This window comes from Grammomys surdaster, unplaced genomic scaffold, assembly GCF_004785775.1.
Source record: "Grammomys surdaster isolate TR1022 unplaced genomic scaffold, NIH_TR_1.0 126187, whole genome shotgun sequence".
In the NCBI taxonomy this organism is placed as follows: domain Eukaryota; kingdom Metazoa; phylum Chordata; class Mammalia; order Rodentia; family Muridae; genus Grammomys; species Grammomys surdaster.
Genome location: NW_021620993.1, coordinates 2,454,770 through 2,474,702, shown reverse-complemented (window position 1 = coordinate 2,474,702; position 19,933 = coordinate 2,454,770). Strand labels below are relative to the sequence as shown.

Genomic DNA, 19,933 nt, shown 5'->3' with positions numbered 1-19,933 from the left:
AATTTGTTGCTTTTTCTAGCTGTAATTTCAAGAGAAAAGCACCTTGTCACAGAGATTTTTCTAAGACAAAACAACTCTTAGCTTCTTTATAAAACCCAAAATGCTGCTGATCTCTTTTAAAAGCAGCTTATGTCAACTTCAATTCCTGGAAAGGCTTTTTCAGCTCAGTTCAACTCTTAGCTACAGGTGTAGGGTAGCTTATCAGCCTCTGCTGTGTAAATTAAGACTGCCTTTGAAACAAGGTTAAACTAGCCCAAAGGTTGGATCAAGCAGTTTTAACGATCTTTTTTTTTTTTTTGAACATGTAACAAACACAGAACATTTAGACAATGAAACAAAAAGCAAACACAAACACGTGGACATTGGCGCGCCAAGGACAGACAACAAAGAACGACATCTAAGAGCTACAGAGAAGTTCCGGACGTCTCCCGAATTCTCTGTTTCTAGATGAACTCTGAAATAGCCTTTACATTCTTTTTTGTTGACACAGCTCAGAGAGAGGACACCTGTATTTTTAAAACCCTTTCTCTCTCTCTCATATTCAAGATGTAACTTTTCATCTCGTTCATTGGAGATGTAGCAGGCAGCTATTGTAACACTTCAGTACCCTTTTTTCTAGTTTTCCAATTCCTTTTTAACCCTGCTCTTTCCACCTGAAGCAGCTTTTAGGCTGCAGGCAATGTCTGTTTAGAATTCTCCTGACCTAGGTTTTGCTGTCACCTCCTAGGCAAAATCGGCACTGGGTCAATATCTCATTTACCTAGACTGCCTCCCCCGAAACACTCTTCTTGTAAACACAGCCTCCAAATAACCATCACTAGTGCCAGCACTCGATCTCGCTGTGGTGGCCGTTCATCTGGCTGGCATATTTCCTCTTCATCTATCTCTTCATCTGAGTCCTCTGCCTTGGAGGAAGTTAGCCCCTCCGACTCAGAGCTATCAAACCGTAAAAACCCCGGCTCCTTTACCAGATAAAGAGGTTTCTTTTCCAGGGCTTTTTCGCCTTTTCTACTTCTCTCACCCAGGGTGTATTTTCCCTTATCTTTCACCCCCGAGGATCGAGGGTCCTTGGGGGGGCCTAATTTCTTCGACATGTCTTTTTTCCCTTTTTCTTTCTGAGTTTCTAAGCGCTTCCTTTCCTCTGTTTCTGACATGTTGGCCTGTAATCCGTCTAGCACTGCCCAGCCCGCCGCTACAGTCGAGCGGCTTTTCTCATCCTGTAAAACCAGAAGGAATAGTATGAACACTGCCTGGGGAGGGAGACGAAATAATTCAGGTCCAAACATGTCTCTCAGAGATTTACCTTGTCCTACGGTTCTGGATCTGCTCCACTCGCGGAGGGTCTTCTCAAACAGCGCCGGCGATGGTGAATTCTCCCGGGTTTCCGACACCAGCTGTGACGCACGTGTAATCGTCTCGCCAGCAAGAACTCACGCGGACACACATCAGGATCCTTCCGTAGGAAAACGTTTATTCCAAAAAACAAAATGGTGGAAGACCCCCCAGGCCCAGGAAAGCACTGCCTATATACCCTTAGAGCGGTATATTCACCTCTGATTGGCTGCTTATTCGTTGCGTGCCAAAATGCCGTGGGATGGGCTTTAACTTTGGCGGGCTTTTACCATGGCACATGCGCAGTTTACTTGTTTACTAGGAAGACTCCCGGACGTCATCGCCATCTTGCAATGGCAGATTCTGCCAGCGCAAACGCGGCTTCCTACATCTATACATGAATGTAGTCCTTTGCAGGCTCTCTATTCTGTATGTATTCCATAGCCATGGGTCTCTGAATGTCCTTCCAGGGAGCAGCACTACCCTTTTCTTGTTCCTGTCTTGACTCACCCCTAGCCCTCTGTGCTTCTGGAGGGCAGGTCTGAAACTTTCAAACAGGGCTGTATTCTTCTGGGGGGCATGCTGGGCAGCCACGGCCAGGACCTGAGCTGTAGCCTTCTGGCAGCTTCATCTTCAGCCTAGTGTCCTTGTCCTGCTCCCTCTACAGAAGTATCAGGTATGGACATGTATATTAAAACATGTCACATGGCAGGTCAAGAAAGACCAATGGGCTTTGGTTGGGGTTTTATGTGTTGTGTTAAATCGTACCGTAGAGTATTTGCCAGCATAATAACTTTTGAAGGCGCAGCTCCTTGTATTAAAGTCCATTCACACTTTCCTGAGCCACCATCTAGCTCTAGAAATTTCCATCATGCAAAACTGAAACTCCACACCAGTTTCACAGCACACAGTTCCTCCTCCTCCCGTTTGCTTTCACCCCAGCTGCTGGGAACCACAGTTCTCCACTGAGTGAGGCTGTACATAATTTGTCCCCTTGTGGCTGACAATTCTCACCAAGCTTAACTCTGTCAAGGCTCACCCCAGTGAAGTTTCCTGTCTCTTGTCAAATCCTGTTTTGCTCTGTGGATGTAGTTCATTTATCTGCTCATCCATTCCCAGTGGACACGGTTTTGTTTGGCTTTTGGTTATCATGGATGAAATTCTAGAAAACTCTAAAGGTAAAATGAAAAGCTTGGAAGAGATGTGGGTTGTCCATCTTTCTTCGTGATTGGCACTTTATTCTCCTGGCTTGGGGACTGGAACACACAGAGTGACTTCCTTCTTTCCCAGGCTTGGAAAGTGGGCTTACAGTGTCTATGTAGGAAGCATAGGAGGTGTTTTGGTAGTACCTGGGAGGCTGAGACAGGAGGATTACAGGTTTGAGAAAGGGAGGGGTAAAGAAAAGAAATAGAACATAGAGGTTTTATCAAGACAGCTCAGCAGGTAAAGGCACCTGCTGCCATGAATGATGATCAGAGTTCTATCCCTGGAACTCACATGGTAGAGGGAGAGAACTGACTCTGACAATTGCCCTCCGACCTCCACATGCACTCTTTGACGGTTAGGTATAGCTGAGCCTGCCTTACACAAGGCCCGGGACATGAGAGAGGTGTAGACTATCGTCCTCCAGGATGTGGGGAGCCCATGAAGAACTGGGTGTGGACAGAACCAGGTCTGCTCACCTCTGAAGATCCACATAGACCACGGAGGACATTGAGCCTGGTGTCCTCAGCAGCTGAGACTTTGCCTCTCTCCCAGCAAAGTCCTAGACGGCTGTCTCCTGGGCAGGGCCTCTGGGATCCTCAGTTTGTGCTCTGGGAGGCAGTGGATTCTCCTCCCCTCAACCTCTCAGGTCCTCTGGTTCTGTCCCCTTCCCAGGTGCGAGGGGAATTGCTCCAGGAGAGGGTCCAGAGGCTGGAGGCCCAGGAGGCACACTTTGCTGAGTCACTTGTGGCTCTGCAGTTCCAGAAAGTGGCCCGGGCTGCTGAGACCCTCTCAGTCTACACCGCCCTGCTCAGCATTCAAGACCTGCTGCTGGGGGAGCTGAGTGAATCCGAGACACTGACCAAGTCAGCCTGTGTGCAGATCCTGGAGTCCCACAGGCCGGTGAGTGGGGTTGGGGTAGAAAAGGGTACCTGCGCCATCTGCTTCTTGTGGTTCCTGGTACTTCATTTGGCATGGAATGGGTCTCTACCACATGTCCCGTGTGTGAAGTGGGGGACCAAGTATGGTGACTTACTAACTATACAAGAGCACTATGTGCTAGCCAGTGTCCCACCCCCAGCTCTGGCCCCTTGCCTCTGATCAGACACTCTCTGAGTCTCAACACCCTGGGAACTGGATGCCTCTTCCATTCCAGGCACTGTCCAAGTTGGTAATGTCTCTTCATAAACTCTATGAAAACCCACCATCATCTTTCAACTAGTCCACGTCCAATGCAGTCCTGCCTCAGGCTGAGTGTTTGACTCTGAATGTCACTGTCACTCCCACTTACTGTGTTCTTTCAGGCTGAAGAATTGCCATCACGAAACAAAATGTGCTAAGGCAGGTCTGACGACCAATTTTAGGTCCTTTATATGTGGGATTTTAAAAAGAAGGTTTTATTCTATTTTTAGCTATGTGTTCTGTATGGTTCGGAGTGCGGGTATATGCACATGGGGATAATTGCTGGTGGAGGCCAGAAGGAGGTATTGGCTCCCCTGAAGTTAGAGTTCTAGGCAGTTATGCACTGACAGCTGTAGGTGCTGGGAATTGAACTTGGGTCCTTGGGAAGAGCAGCACACATGGCAAACCACTGAGCCATCCCCCCAACACCTATGTGTAGATTTTCCCCTCATATTTTATTCTTTGAGAATTTCATACAATTTGGTTTGATCATATTCACCTCTCTCCTAACGCCTCTCAGATATATCCTCCTTTCTCTACCCATCCAACTTTGTGTCTTTTTTTTTAATCCCCATGTATGGTTTGTGCTTCCCATATATTCTTAGATGTGTGGCTCTTTACTGAAGTGTGATCAACCTACCGGGGGCCACCCCTTTAAAAATGACTCTCTCTCTTTCTGCAGTTATCAATTGCAGTAACTTTTCAGCTAGAGATGGGACTTTGGGCAAATTCTTCTTTCTTTTTTCTTATTTATTTATTTATTTGATCATTAATTCATTCGTTTTTCATTCATTCATCCACTTTACAACCCTATCGCAGACCCCCCATCTCCTCCCAGTCTCCCCTCACACAGCTCCTCCCTCTTTCTCACTCTCCCTTTCTGCTCTGAGAATGGGGACATCCCTGCTGGGTACTATCCCACCCTGGCACCCCAAGTCACTGCAAGACTAGGTGTATTCTCACACACTGAGGCCAGAGAAGGCAGCCCAGTTACAGAAATGGGATCCACAGGCAGCGCAGAGTCAGGGACAGCCACCGCTCCAGTTCTTGGGGAATCAGCAGTAAGACCAAGTTGCATTTCTGCTGCATGTGTGCAGAGGGCCTATGTTCTTCTGTCCATGTATGCTCTTTGGTTGGTGGTTCAATCTCAGGGAGCATCCAAGAGTCTTCTTGTGGACTTCCCATCCTCTCTGGAGGATACTTCAATCCTTCCCCCCAACTCTTCCACAAGACTTTCCAAGCTCCAAGCATTTAATGTTTAACTGTGGGTCTCCGAGTCTGTTTTCATAGGCTGCTGGGTGAAGCCTCTCAGGACACTTATGCTAGGCTCCCGTCTGCAAGCATAACAGTGTATCATTAATAATGTCGATGTTGATTCTTGCCCATGATGTGGGTCTCAAGTTGGTTGGCTATTCCCTCTGTCTCAGCTCCTTCTTTGTCCCTGCACGTCTTGTAGTTAGGACATATTTTGGATCCAAGATTTTGTGGTTGGGTTGGTGTCCACTGGAAGTCCTGCCTGGTTACAAGGGGTGACCACTTCAGGCTGCACATCTCCCACTTCTAGGAGTTTCAGAATCACCCCCCATAGATTTCCTATACCCTCTCCCATCCAGAATCTCTGTAAAGTCCTAGAGTTGCCTCCCATGATTATTTTGTTCTCCCTTCTAAGTGGAATTCAAGTATCCTTACTAGGTTTATCCTTCTTGTTTAATTTCTTAGGGTCTGTGGGGTGTATCATGGATATTCTCCAATGTCTATTTTATTTTCCCTTCTGAATGAGATTCAAGCATCCTCCCTTGGGTCCTCCTTGTTATTTGGCTTCTTTGGGTCTGTGGTTCATTTGCACAATGGAATACTACTACTCAGCTATTAAAAGAAAGGACATCATGAAATTTGCAGGCAAATGGATATCATCCTGGTGAGGGAGGTAACCCAGACCCAAATGACATGCATGGTATGTACTCACTTATAAGTAGATATTAGCAAAAAACTACAGGATAAACACTCGAATTATTCTTTTCATGCTAAGATTTTATGTGGCTTTGGCTTTCTCTTGTGCACATTGTCACTGTCTTTGTGACATATGTGCAGCTGCCCTGCTCTGTCTGAAAGAGTCTTTGTATTTATCTACTTTTCTGGGACCTGCCATCTCTCAGCCTCCTCTTCTGAAGTGATTCCTGAGTTCCAGGATGATGGGTGTGATTCAGGTACCTCATTTATACTGGAACTAAAGACTGGCACAGCGCCAGCTGTGTATCTCTGTGTTGATCACCATCCACAGCAAAACCGAGCTTCTCTGGTGAGAGTTGAGGGTATGTGCAGATTTTTTTTAAATCCCATGAATCACAGTAACAAGTTCTCATTCACTGAGGCCCTGGGGAGGCAGAGATGTGGCTTGCCATTGTCTTGTTGACAGTTCCTTATCTCCTCGTGCTTCCTATTGTTATTCCTTTGGCAGAATCAGTCACAAGTTGTAGTCTTGCACTGCCGTGTGGTTAAGCTCTTTGTCACAGGCTGTTTTAGGTAACTGCTAAGCTATTGTTAGTCCCAGGTCTCAGGTAAACTGAGCGGCTCCTTAGGAGACTGCGTGGCTACTGAAAGTGGCCTGAAACCAAACCTGTTTCTGACTTTGACAGACATTTCAAGTTCATAGACCACTCCAGGTGAGTTTGCCAAGGTTATATGCCTTGCTTTCTTTAAAATGGAGCAAATAGCAGAGAGGACTCTGAAGAATCTGTATCCCCACTATTGGACATTTTGGCTAAGGTCCCCCACACTGAGTCCTGGGAGCTTCCCCAACCCCAGGTCTCTTTGACTTTTTAAAGGGTTCCCCATAGCCCCTACCCTCAGCAGCTGCATGTTTCCATTCATTCTCCTGGGCCTCTGGGTTTCTCTCCTGTCTCCTTCATACCTGATCCTATCCCTATTTCCCTGCCCAAAACATTTAATTGGGGCTGGCTTACAGTTCAGAGGTTTAGTCTTGGTGGTAAGCCTGCCGGCATGCAGGCACAAGTCATGCTGGAGAGGACTGGGAATTCTACATCTGGCTCAGAAAGCAGTGAAGAAGTGAGACTCTCTTGAGCTTCTGAAACCTCAAAGCCCCCCCCCCCCCATGACACACTTCCCCCAACAAGGCCACACTTCCTAATAACGCCACTCCCTATGAGCCTATGGGAGCCATTTTCATTCAAACCACCACAGTCTTTGAGATAGGAAACTTCAGCTCAGCCAGGCAGGTGACAGGCTAAGCTTCTGAAGCATGAGTGAGAATGTAGACAGACAGCTGAGGGCAAGGCGGTTCTCACTCTCATATGCAACTGCAGCCCGCCGATAGACTCTGCAGCACACACCATGGCTGTTACAGTAACTGACTCTCTCACACCATCTTAGCTTCTTTTGACAAAGAGCAACTAACCTCAAATGTGTCAAGAGACCACTATAAAAGTCCATACTTTGGAAATTTTAAACTATACCGCTGAATAATTCTGTGGTCAAAGAAGTAAACAAGTTAAAAGTAGATGTATACTTTTAAAAAATGTATCTATGGTACATCAAAATGTGTAACACTAGGTGAAGGGTTTTAGAGGGGAACTCACATCCTAACCATTCATCAGAAAAGAAGAAATACTCATAACTAAGGTCACATATCCTTTAGAAGGTGCATGAGGACAAGCTGGGGGCACTAAGGGGAGTTGGAGGGAGGTGGTGGTGGATGGATATGGTCAGAATACATATACATGAATAAATGCATAGAATTTTGAGAGAATACAAACTTTTTTAAGTTAGGGGATAAAGAAATGGGAGGATTGCAGATAACAAGGTGGAAATAAAAACTAACATGGAGAGAGTTGATAAAATAAAAAGATGTACTTGGGGAAAAGTTTAAAAGTCTAATAAAATGTGCAGATCTTTGATAAGGTTGACAAAAATAGGCTAAGGGACAAATGAATGGTATAGAGATTTTAAAGAATTATAATCCCAGGTGCAGTAGTGTTTTTAAAATTGGAATACTGCAAAGAAGAACATTATATAGATGAATTTGAAGACAAGTGCAATGGAAAATCTTCTAAATAAACATAAATGATCAAAGTTGGTGCTAGTAGGAAAAATATATTATAGTCTTAATGCCAGAGGTGAAATTGGCTTGGAAGTATGTTAGCACTTTCCACCATTGTGAGGAAGCACTAAATGTAAGGAACATGAAGGAGAAAGGTTCACATGGTATGAGAGGCTTTAGTCTGCAGTCGTCTGGCTCTGCTGCTTTCAGGCTGTGGTGAGGCACAGCGTCCTGGCATGAGGACCTGATGGAACGCAGCATCTCTCCTACAATGGTCAGGAAACAGACAATGATAGAAGTGGCTGGGCCAAGAGCTGGCCTTGTTACTGCTGTGCTCTGAGTGACCTACTTCCTCCAGCCAGGTCCTGCTTCCTCAAAAATACCATCCTTCCTCCTCAAAAATACCATCAAGTTCGGAGTCCATGAGCAGTCCACACAGTGCTTAGCCCGAGCCTTCACAATCCACTCACTTCTCAGTGATCAAGACACAAGCTGGAGGTCAAGCCTCCAGCACAGGCTCCTGAAGGAAACTCTCTCTCTCCCCCACCCGTAACAAGAAGTTACAGACCTGCATTTACTCCCACATACGTTCAGCCCTGATATTTCTTAGGTCAGCTCTAGCAAACCATAAAGTGTCTTAGTCACTTGTCTATTGCTGTGACAAAGCACCATGACCAAGGCAACTTACAAAAGGAAGCACTTAACTGAGCTCTTTCAGAGGGTTAGAGCACATGACGGCAGAGCAGAGGCATGGCAGCTGGAACATCTTGACTCACAAGCAGGAAACTGAGGCATACTGGCAATAGTGTGAGTCTTTAGGAACCCCAATGCCTGGCCCTCCTCCAACAAGACCACACCTCCTAATCCTTTCCCAACAGTTCCACCAGCTAGAGACCAAGTACTCGGATACATGAGCCTGTGAGAGCCATTCTCACTCAAAACATCACCAGTCTCCTACTCACGTCTTCCTGGATGCTGGAGCAAAGACCTCTACTTATCCTCTTTTGTTCTCATATAACCTGGACACCAACAGGAGACCCAGGTGGTACCAGGCAGAATAGCTGCAGTTGTGAACACAGTTGTGACCTTTATGTGCAAAATTGTAACTAACATAACTCATCTATTTGTTAGAATAATATAATCCACCGTGGCCAGGCTGAGTGAGGTTTTTTTTTTTTTTCCAGGACTATAAGAAATTTCCAGGAATTTAACACAAGGATGTTGGTTTACAAACTCACTTACTTAATAGGCTAAAGGGGAAGAAACCACACACTTGACCATTCCACCACATAGAGAGAGCTCCTGGTGGACTATAGCATCCATTCAAGATGAAACTCCTCAGAAAATCAGTGACAGGAGGAAGCCCCCACGGAGTATCCATCAGAGCATATAACAAGTGTTCATTTGGAGGGGACTTGCATGGAGATAGGCCAGTGCCCCCAGATTCTAGTTGGAGGAAAGGAGCCTTAGAGATAGAAAGGGAACCAAGCATTGTGGTGTACACCTTTAATTCTAGTGCTCGGAAAGCAGGAGCAGGCAGATCTCTGTGAGTTCAGGGCCAGGCTAGCCTACATGAGGAGTTCCAGGGCTGATGAGGGCTGTACAGTGAGAGACTCTGTCTCAAAATTAAAAAAAAAAAATTCTAAGACCTATCCCTCCTCAAAAAAACAAAACAAAAAAACAGGAAAGGCCTGCCCAAGGTCATTCAGAGAGCCATGACATTGAGATACCAAAGCATCTGAGTACCTGAGAACTCTCCAGGCCGGTATTGTTCACATCAGACAAGCCACACGGTCTTAGACTACCTAGGGAACACAACCCCCACCTTTCCCATTTCATCTCAGAGCTCTTCTGAATAATGTCACAGCTTCCCAGCAGTTGCCTGCAAAGGGGAGCCTGAACATCCTGCATCACAAGTGGAAAATCAGACTACACACTCTAGTTGAGAGTGAGGTGGTGGACAGGCTGTACCTTCGTGGTTTGCTCGAGGAGAGAAGGCAGCCTGCGTTGCTTTGTATGAGACTCTCATTCTGCAGTGCAGTCGTTCTGTGCCAAACACTTTCCTCTTGGTAATGAGCTTCTTAGCTGTTAAGCATTTGGAGAATTTAAAAAGCATGAAATGAAAAGCTCGGGAAGAAACAATTCCTAAGGAGAGTCCGTGGTGTGCATCTCATTCAGTGAACAATGTAGATTCCTTTTGTGAAATTGGACTGTAAGGACCGTGTGGCAAAGATGGGCAGATTTAAACAGGACAGGCTTACTCAGAAAGAAGGAGTAACCCCGAGCTAACGGTCCCTGCTGTGTTTGCAGCTCAGTGTGAAGGAGTAACCCCGGGCTAACGGTCCCTGCTGTGTTTGCAGCTCAGTGTCACTTACTAACCTCCATTTCCAAGCCCATCCAGGTGTCCTCCTGTGCTTTGTTGCTGTCTATGCATCCCAACCACTCCATTGGTTGATTCTGCCTGGGTTTTCATACCTCCATCTCTGCCGGCTAGCATCATGGAAGTTAGGAGCCTTGAGATCAGAAGCAAAAAATGACGTTACTGTCAGCTAATATTCATCACGCTGCCCCTAAGTCCAGGGTGTCATGTGCAGCGCCTGAAACTTAGAGCCACCAAACACATTTCTGTTCCCAGGTGAAGGCTCAAGAAGAGCCTTGTGTAAAGCAATGTTGTGCAGGTCTCAGAGTCTTTCAAAGAATTCAACTGAGAGGCTCAGAAGTTTGAGCAGAAATGTATTTAGCAAAGCAAAACACGGAACTCGAAAGAGAGACTGGAGTAGGCTATCCCAAAGTGGAAATGAACAGCCCAGAGAGTTCTGAGTCATAGGTTCAAAAGATATTTTTTTTTTATGAAAATTTATGAGGTGGGTAGTGTAGTCATGGCATGAGATGTCTCAAAATACAGTGTATCAGATCTCCCTTTTAGGACAGTTCCCATAAGTCTGTGAGAACAGTGGAGAGATCAAAAAGCACAATGCAAATGATAGTATACTTGGGATACACTTTTGAGAGTGCAGCCCCTTCATGAGTACATGTGGGTGGCAATTAAGAAAGTGGCCTGGGTATTTTATTTTATTTTATTTTATTTTATTTTATATTTTATTTTATTTTATTTTTTCTGATCTGGCCTGAGCCTAGCTTCAGCTCCAGGGAGGCTTAACCACAGAGAGGCACCCTGACCCCTCTGGAGACATGGTTGCTGAGAGGCTAGTGATAATGCTTCAGTTACCTCTGTAACTGCTCCCTACCTGGCATGGGTGGGATTCACCCCCGCTCCTTCATCTGCAGGAGCTTCAGGAGCTGGAGAGGAAGCTGGAGGACCGGCTGGGGCAGCGGGAAGAGGCTGAGCAGCAGCGGGTCCTGGAGAGCTGGCAGCAGTGGGCGGCTGATGGACCTGGGCTGAGTGAGCCTGAGGAGCTGGATCCTGAAAGACAGGTCTCTGCCGTCTTGCGGCAGGCCCTGACGAAGGGCCAGAAGCTACTGGAGCAGCATCAGCAGAGGTATGGTGGTGCACAGTGAATGGGGGAGGGGTCTTCTGGCCTCTCACCTTCCTGCCTTAGGTACCATTCCCGTTTTCTGCATAAGCTGCTATTGTTGAAATATGCTAGCTTTCTTCCTTCTTGATGTCGTCTATAATTTTTTTAAATATGTCATTGAGGTTTACTAACAGTATTTTTTAACTTTTTAAAAAGTGAGTTGTGTGTATATGTGTGTGTCTGTGCATATATGGGCCATAGCGCATGTGTGGAGGTCAGGGGACACTTTGAGGAGTTGCTTCTCTGCTTCTACCGTGTGAATCCTGGGGATTTGAACTTGGGTCCTCAGGCATGGTGGCAAGTGCCTTTACCTGCTCAGCTATCATCTCAACAGGCCCTTTTAAATTCCCCCCTCATCCCCAGGGCATGGTTTCAATGCATAGCCTGTCTGTCCTAGACTCACTCTGTAGACCAGCTGGATCTGACTGCCTCTGCCTCCCAAGCGCTAGGGTTAAAAGCTTGCACCACCACACCTGGCTCCTTTTAAACTTCTTGAAAAATCCTAACGTACAAGAAGTTGTGAAGAAATTAGAGAGAGGTCCCACATATTCCCACCCAGCTTCCTGCCTGGTAGCATCTTACACCACCATGGGGCAGTATCAGAGTCAGGAGGTAGCTCCGGCATAGGAAGGGTTCGGTTTTGATTTCACTGAGCTGCAGAATTTTAGACCCTGCCTCTGTAGCGCTACAAATTAGACAAATCCAAACCTTGTTCGTTCTTTGCTGTTTGACAGTCAGCGTCAGACAATTAGCTTTTGCCTGTGGCATTCAGTACTTCTGGAGAAATGCCATTCCTTGCAGCTCCCTAACTCCCCACTGTGACTATGGTATCTGTGTGTAAAGTAGCAGATACAAACTGTATACAGCACACATTGGTTTTTAGAAATACACAAATTAACTGGAGGAAACACTCCATTTGGTTTCTGGGTGAGCAGATTACAGTGATTCTGAGTTTGTTTCCTGGGTAAATAAATGACATTAAAGTGCCATTTCATTGCATGGAATTAACCAGTGGAGGAGCTGAATGTCTATCAGAGGTGGGTGAGTGCAGAAGTGTTGATTTGATCTAGGCTGGGGCTTTTTAATAGATCGTCATCATCATCACCACCACCACCACCACCATCATCATCATCATCATCATCATCATCATGTTCTCCTGCTCCTTGAAAGAATCTGCAGGAGACAAGGTTGGGTTTGAGTTGTACCTGCACAAGTGTTGAGTTGTGATAGCCAGTGGGACTGTGGGGCAGATACGTGGCCTCACCTTTGACACAGAGCCCACATGGGGGTACAACAAACCTCTTGTAACAGGATAGCAGCTGGCTATCCAGAGCAGGACTGTCTGTGGCCATCTGTAGATGGTGTCTTTGGCTATGCTTTAGCCCAGTACAGCATCAGGTATGGACCTCAAGTGCTGGCCTCCCTGGTTCTAAACAGGAGTAACAAGGTTGAGTTTTCAGAGCAGGGCCATGGAGCACCTGAGAGCCACAGAACCATCCTCCTTCAGCTTATTTGAGCTCTGCTCCTCTGTCAGCCTCCTGCACTCTGTAGGAAGTGGTCCAGGCTAGGAGGGCAGGCTAGCTCCCAGGCCAGCTCTTCCTTCTTTCCATTTTCATCTGAGTTTCTGTCCTCCTGTCAGCTCCCCCTGGCTGAGTTGGACCTCTGGATTTTCTCTTCACTCCAGGGTGAGGGAGGAGCAACAGAACGGCGCGGTGCTGGAAGATTCCCTGGAAAGCGTGGAGGCTGACACCATAGCCAGCCTCTGCAGCCAGGTGAGAGGGAGAGCTCATCCACGTCTGCGGACATTTTTCTTTCTCAGAACCAGCATCTTCTGGATGTCGGATGGCAGCGGTCCAGCCTCAGGCTCATTATCAGCTCAGGTCCAGCAGACATGATAATGACAGCTGTGCAGAGCCTCTTTGTCTCCAGGACAAGATAAAGTCCCCTTCCTTCCACCCTGTCCTGTTGACAGTGAGGCCTGAGGTGCCGGCATCTGGCTGATGTATACAGATGTCTTTTATTGTTCCAGTGTAACAGCAGTTCTTATAAAAACAGCTGTCCTTTGCCACAGCAGAGCAGACAGAGTGGAGTCTTCATCTCCTCTGTCTTTACTCTGCTCGCTCACAAACTCTCTCCACACATAGCTCAGTCAGACTCTCCATACCCCTGCCTTGCTTTGCTGGACATCAGATGTTCCCCGGTCCCCTCCAGGCATTGCTCTGTAAAATCCCAGGGAAGGCAGAGAAGGGCTTTGATTGGCAGGGGGAAGCAAGGGGGCAACAATGGCTACCCAGCAACTGAGAGGAGAAGCTTTTATTAGGGTCCTGGGGTCCTGAAGGCACTTGCAGAACTCTTCACTCTGATTTTTTAGGGTGTGGGTTAAGGGAGGGTATCACTCAAATTTGACTTAAAGTCATGGCAGTCAGACTGGGCAAATCCCAGCTACTGTGTCCTCACCAAACCTTTTGCAACAGTTCTGGTGGTCTCACAGTACAAATAAGAATTTGAGGCACAAAGGAAAACAAAGACATGGCCCAAGGACCTAGCATTTGGTCCAGTGACGCTGGGTGCACAGTACAGGTTTTAGGAGTACAGAGCTGGCGCATTTTTAAGCCTGTTATTTTGAAATCATTTTTGGCCTGTCAGAGTATAGAATGTTACAACATCCACCTTTTGTTCCTTGTTTCCTTGGCTTTGCCTGGGACCACATCAAATCTGGTATACAGGTTTCTGTCCTGTTATCACAGGAGATTCCTGTGACCACAACAAAGATGCAGAACTGTCCAAGCCAGCGGCGACCTCCCTGTATGTCATTGCACAGCTGCTGCCCCAACCCCAGCACCACGGGTCCATTCTCCATCTTTCTCTCGTGTTCAGCACTGCATGTATGGACCACAGAGCCGCCACTGGACACAGACCATTCCCTCCCATCATAGCATCCTTGAACTCAGCAGCCGTTCCTTTTTTTGTGGCCCAGTGACCTTTCATATGTCAGTGGACCAGTGGCACTAGTCATCCAGCGCTGTAGGGACATTCAGTTTTTCCCAGAGCTTGCATTATCCCAAGGGCCTCCCAGAAGCAGAGCAGGGGATGGATAGCTAGGCCTGATTGTGGTGATTGGGACTCGGGCTCCTGTGCCAGGATTCTGGCTCCGCTCAAGTGAACTAACTTGGAAGGGGTGAGTGAGCTGTTAGAGACATGGTGGGTGCCAAGGCTGCTGACCAAAGACATTTTTTGACAGCCTTGTGAGTTCAGAGTGTTTCCAGGCTGAGCTACTGAAATATTTATCACCCTAGGACAATGAGAACCTTGAAGATGTCATGAATTAGATATGGCTGCACTGCATGTGGAGAGGGAGCCAGGGCTTGTGTTCTTCCCTTCTTGTGTTCCCCTAGGGACTGAGGCTGGTGTCGTACCTTGCAAGGATGACAATGGTACCAGGGAGCACACTACTACGACTCCTGAGTGTGGTGCTTCCAGTGGCTTCGCAGCCTCAGCTACTGGCCCTGCTGGACGCAGTCAGTGAGAAGCTCTCAGACCACACAGCAGAGAGTGAGAGTGGGGGTGATCAGGAGCAGGTGGAGCAGGGCAGGAGGAGGTGAGCTTCCGGTGGGGTTGGGAGTGACGGTGTGGTGGGGGTGGGGGTAAGGGGGTGGGTGCTGACTTGAAAGTCAGGTTTGGCCCTCCTAAGATCCAGAGGAAAAGTGTATCCGTCGCATATGGACATTCTCAGCTGGCCCTGCTGCTCAAGTCTTAGTAGACCTGAGTAGTTGGTCCAATACTTTAGATTTTTATTACAAACTTCCAGGCTTCTGAATATACATTTCTCTAGGGCCATCAGAATATTTAGTATACATGCCATTAAGAAAATATTAAAAGTGCATAGAGAGGAAAGAAGGAAGTATTTGCTGTTTCCCTGATTGGGAAAAAAATCACTGTTAGCATTTGGTTATATTTCTTCCTTTGCAGCATGCTTAACTGCCAAGTTTTGTGACTGTGTGTATGTACATGTGTGTTCTGGTGTCTAAGAGGTGCATTTTTGTGCATGTACTTGCATGTATGCATGCATATTTTACCTATATTAATGTGAACAGGCTATTGCCCATCAGTTTACAATGGGGTTACGTTCTGATAAATGGATTATAAACTGAAGGACCCTTCAGTGGGCAGTGTGGTCAGCATGTCTCATGTGTCCAGTGTCTGGGCCCAGCCACAGGCAGGGCTCACTGCAGAGTGTCTCTGGTGGTTGATAGGAAACCTGCCTCTCCTAAAGCCTGCACCCAAAAGGTGCCTGGAGAAGGCCAGAGTTCAAATTTCAAATTACCATTTCTGCTGAATATCTGTTGCTGTCCCACCTTCACAGAGTGACTGAAGCCATCTTAGGTCAGGGTGGGCAGGCTTACGCCAGACTTCAGTGAGCATGCTGTGTGCACACACACTGTCTGCTTTTCAGACCTTGTCGCAGAGCGAGTTTCCTTACTCCTGCCCGGTTCTTGTCATTAGCTAGACTGCATTTCCTGCCGTCTTTATGAATTTAAACATGCCCCTCACTGACATTTTCCTTAATGTTAGCTTTGGTGACTTCACCAACAGTGTGCCATAGTGGGTGTGACTGTCTCCTGTTCTGGGATATGCAACTGGGGTCCATTTCCCTCTCGTCACAGACCTACCCTCAAGGGCTTTTCTTTAGAGTTATGGTCTGGATCTGAATCGAGTTAGGAGAAGATCCTCGGAAGACAAGGCTGAGAGACACTTTTCAGAAAGTCTGAAAACCCTGTGTTCCATCCCTGGAATGGAAGGAGAGAACCAACTCCTGAAGAGTTGTCTTCTGACCCCAGCATGACCTCCTACCATAGCACACACATGCACACAATGTGTATATATATTCTGTTAAATAAGGAAAGCAGGAAACATGGTGCAGAGGCAGAGCGCTCTCAGCAGTGACACTGGACACTAAAGTCTATGGGAGCCATACCACATGTGAGTAAATGGATTGAAAATTGTGGCAGACCATGTGCAGAGCCCCAGCCTCAACCAGGATCCTTGGGCAGCTAAGGAAGGCAGCTGGCAGCTAGGAAGCTACTGACATGTCCCCAGTGTGCCTGAGCTGCTGTCCTAAGGAAGATTACTTTTCCTGATTAAAGGAGCAGTTTCTTTTTAATCAATCATAAACATTCAAAAGCTTAGGTTTGCAGAAGACATAGTAGGCCGTGGTGGGAGGAGACAGTGAGGCTGAAGGCAGGGTCAGGTCAGGAGTCTTAGTGACTGAAGAGCTGTCTTAGTGTCCCTGGCTCTAGCACAGTCATCTGAGTCAGATTTGGGTGAGAGCAGAAGGGCGGGTGTGAGCATAGTAAGAAGCTGGAGATGGATATGGCCAGATGGCTAGGTGTGGTCAGAGGATGACTGTGTATTCTGAAGTGTGGGTATGGATGTGTTCTGAAGGCTGGATGTGATCGTGTCAGAAGGCCAGGTGTAGGTGTCGGAGACAGGGTGTGGGTGTGGCCGTAGCTCTTAATTCTGAAGCTCTAGTCTTTACATACTCCATTCTGAGGCCAGCTAATCTCCAAGGCTATGAAAGGATTGTCAGGATGAACTTGGCCCTGGAAGACTGGGATGTCGGTAGTGAGATAAACATGCACTTTCTCTCTTTGCCCTGGCTCCTGGTCAGGCTCTGAGGGTAGAACCATCATTCTTGGGACCCTGGGGCCTGGTCATCACATGAGTTCAGAGTCTTGGTTTTAAGTAACAGAAGCTGCAACTAGGAGAGAAAAGGTGTCCAGAGGGACATGTGGGATCTTTTCTGGATCCAATGCTCATTGAAGGAAGGGCAGTCATAAGAATGCCCTTTTCTGCCTAGGAGGTAATGGACTTCTAACAGTAATTGTCCCCATGGCTAGCTGAGTAGCTCAGAGCACAGTGACAGCCCTCTCGGTTCTATGCTATCCTGTGCTGGATTGAAGCCAAAGCCCACACAGTTCTTCCTCTGTCTCTCTCCTCAACCTGGAGTTTCAGGGGGCCTCCAACACTCTGTCTGGCTACCCTCTAAGCCTCCATGTTTGCATTCCTGTACTCACAGTACACCTCCACACTCTGCGTGTGTCCCCATGCCTATGACGCTAAGACTCTGTGGAACGTAAGAGAAATTTCACCTGCATTGTGTGTGCACCCTGAGGTCAGGGACACAGCAGTCAGCACATGCCATTAGGACACAACAACAGGACTCTCTGTGCACAGCTTGCCTCCACCTGGTAGATGTCGTCTGTCGCCAGCACCCTCCAGGCAGGGATTACCTATGTGCCAGGCCTGAGATTGACACTCAGCAAATCTCTCAGGGTTCTAGGTGGCATCCAGTGTCCCCTCAGGCCAGACAGGGTTTTGGAGAATCAGATTTGATTCTTTTTTTAAACGGTAACCCCTTCCTTCTGCATCAGGAAACACCAGGGCTGGTGGAAAGCTTTGGACAGCAGGTTCCGAGCAGATCTGGTGAGTCAAGGACTGGAGAGGATGCTCTGGGCCCGCCGGAAGAAGGAGAGGTGAGGAGCTGGGGAAGGCCCACTGGGGCGTGGCCAAGTTGCCAGGGAGGGGATAGAAGGTGGGAAGTTCCTTCCCAGAAGACAACATACCTTTGTTCTTGGTCTTAATTTAAAAGCTGAAGACAAGCCTATAGCTCTCAGTAGGAGAGTATTCTAACCTTTATTAGCGTTTTAAATACTGTATTTATTTTAGCTAATGGGTTTTAATGAGATATAATTAGAAAAAGAATAATTCCTTCGAGTTCTTTAGACTTTACTATTCCCAAAGCTCTCTAACTTCTTGTTACCCTGAACCTTCCAGAAAGTGGAGATGATAAAACCAAAGTGTAGAGAGATCTGATGCAGAGGCCCAAGACTGCAGCTGGGGAGGGGAGTGCTGGCCATGGGCTTGGGGCTGTCAAACTCACCCTCCTGTAAGTCTGTGAGCTCACAGGCTTGCCTCATCCTCTAGTGCCTGTCTGTCTTGGCTGTGATCTCTACACAGCTAGTTTTCAGAGGGAAGGGAGAGGCAGGCCGTTTCACATTGCTGTCGACCACAGAACAAGGATCTCCTGTGGTTCCAAATTGGGGGGGGGGCTATAAAACTGTCACATTAGGCAGAACATAGTGGCTTAAAAAGTGATAATTTCAGGCTAGGGTAGCAACTCAGTTGGTAAGGTTCCTGCCACGCATGCAGGAAGACCTGAGTTCATAGCCCCTCTTCAGTAAAATGCCTGGTATGGTGACAAGAAGCTGTACCAGTACTGGGGAGGCAGTGGCAGGAGGGTTGCTGAAGCTCACAGGCTCGCTAACCTAACCTTGGTGAGCATCATGCTCAGTGAGGGACCCTATCTCAAAATACAAGGTGGAGAGATGACTGTGGACAACAGAAGATGTCAGCCTCTATCCTCTACATGCATACGCACAGTGTACACGCCCAGAGAGACATGCAGGCATACCACATACATGTACACACAAGGTGACATCATCTGGACACACACAAAGAAAGTAACATGGCTGGCTTAAAAAGTATTGCCCTCTGCTTACTTGGAATCGGTGGCTGTCCGAGCCCTGTCCTTCTGTAGTATCTCAGAACTGAATGTCCTGAGACCACCCCACCCCCCATACCATGGATAGTCTGCATTGAAAAGCATGGAATCATTGAGAATAAATTGGATATCAGAATACAGCACTCAAGAAATAAGAGCAGAATGTCAGGCAATAGAAGTCAACTCAAGTGTAGACTAGAAACAGCACTGGATAGGCTTGGTTGTAAGGTGTTCTCCCTGTACCTATGCTGCTCTGTGCTGATGCTATAGAGTGGGTACCAGTCATGAGAGGCCTTGAGCCCAGTCTCCGGCACAGAGGGTACACCTCACGGAGAGTCAGTGAGCCTCCTTATTAATATGGCTTTGCACTACACTACTTGGAGCCATGGGAGCACCCTGTGGCTTTAAAGCTACATGTGGCTCTCAGGGAACAGTTATAACAGCAATAATAGCAGCCAGGGCTCCAGGGACACGACCTACCTGACCTACCATAGGGAAATTCCTAAGCCTGCCACATTCTGTCTTAGATGTATTCTACCCAACTTCTCATGGTTGTCTGTAGCCTGCTTCCAGGGTGAAGCCTGTAGGGTGGACTTGAAGTGTTTATCAGAGAGCTGTAGTGAAGCCGAAGGGAACTCTGCTATTTCCATGGTGTAAGCATTCCTAGGCAACAAGCTAACACTGTACAGCCGGCTCACAAGACTTCTGAACCTTTCACACTACAAGCCAGTAAAGGTGGCCAGCGGTACACCTGACTACCAGTTTCATCTGATGAAACAACCAGTGACTAGAGGGGAGGCAAAAATGTAACCAGTGCTTAGAGCTGGAAAGATGGCTCAGTAGTTTAAAGTGTTTGGTGTTTGTGGTGGTTTGAATGAGAATGGCCCCATAGGCTCATATATTTGAATTCTTAGTCACCAGGAGGTAGCACTATTTGAAAGGGTTAGAAGGAATAGGGGTATGTCCTTGTTGGAAGAAATGTGTCACAGAGGAGTGGAGTTTAAGGTTTGAAAAGCCCAGGGCCCAGTGCGCTCGCTCGCTCTCTCTCTCTCTCTCTCTCTC

At 47.3% G+C, this 19,933-nt stretch overlaps 1 protein-coding gene across 1 annotated transcript in view; it reads left to right on the top strand.

The window, feature by feature from the left end:
• Evc2 (EvC ciliary complex subunit 2) overlaps nucleotides 1-19,933 on the top strand; it is a 95,561-nt gene that overhangs the window by 74,500 nt on the left and 1,128 nt on the right. Inside the window, exons 15-19 of the mRNA XM_028758207.1 lie at nucleotides 3,211-3,438; nucleotides 11,063-11,274; nucleotides 12,995-13,082; nucleotides 14,706-14,908; nucleotides 17,742-17,843. Coding sequence (XP_028614040.1) covers nucleotides 3,211-3,438; nucleotides 11,063-11,274; nucleotides 12,995-13,082; nucleotides 14,706-14,908; nucleotides 17,742-17,843 — 833 coding nt within the window. The remainder of the gene's footprint in view (nucleotides 1-3,210; nucleotides 3,439-11,062; nucleotides 11,275-12,994; nucleotides 13,083-14,705; nucleotides 14,909-17,741; nucleotides 17,844-19,933) is intronic.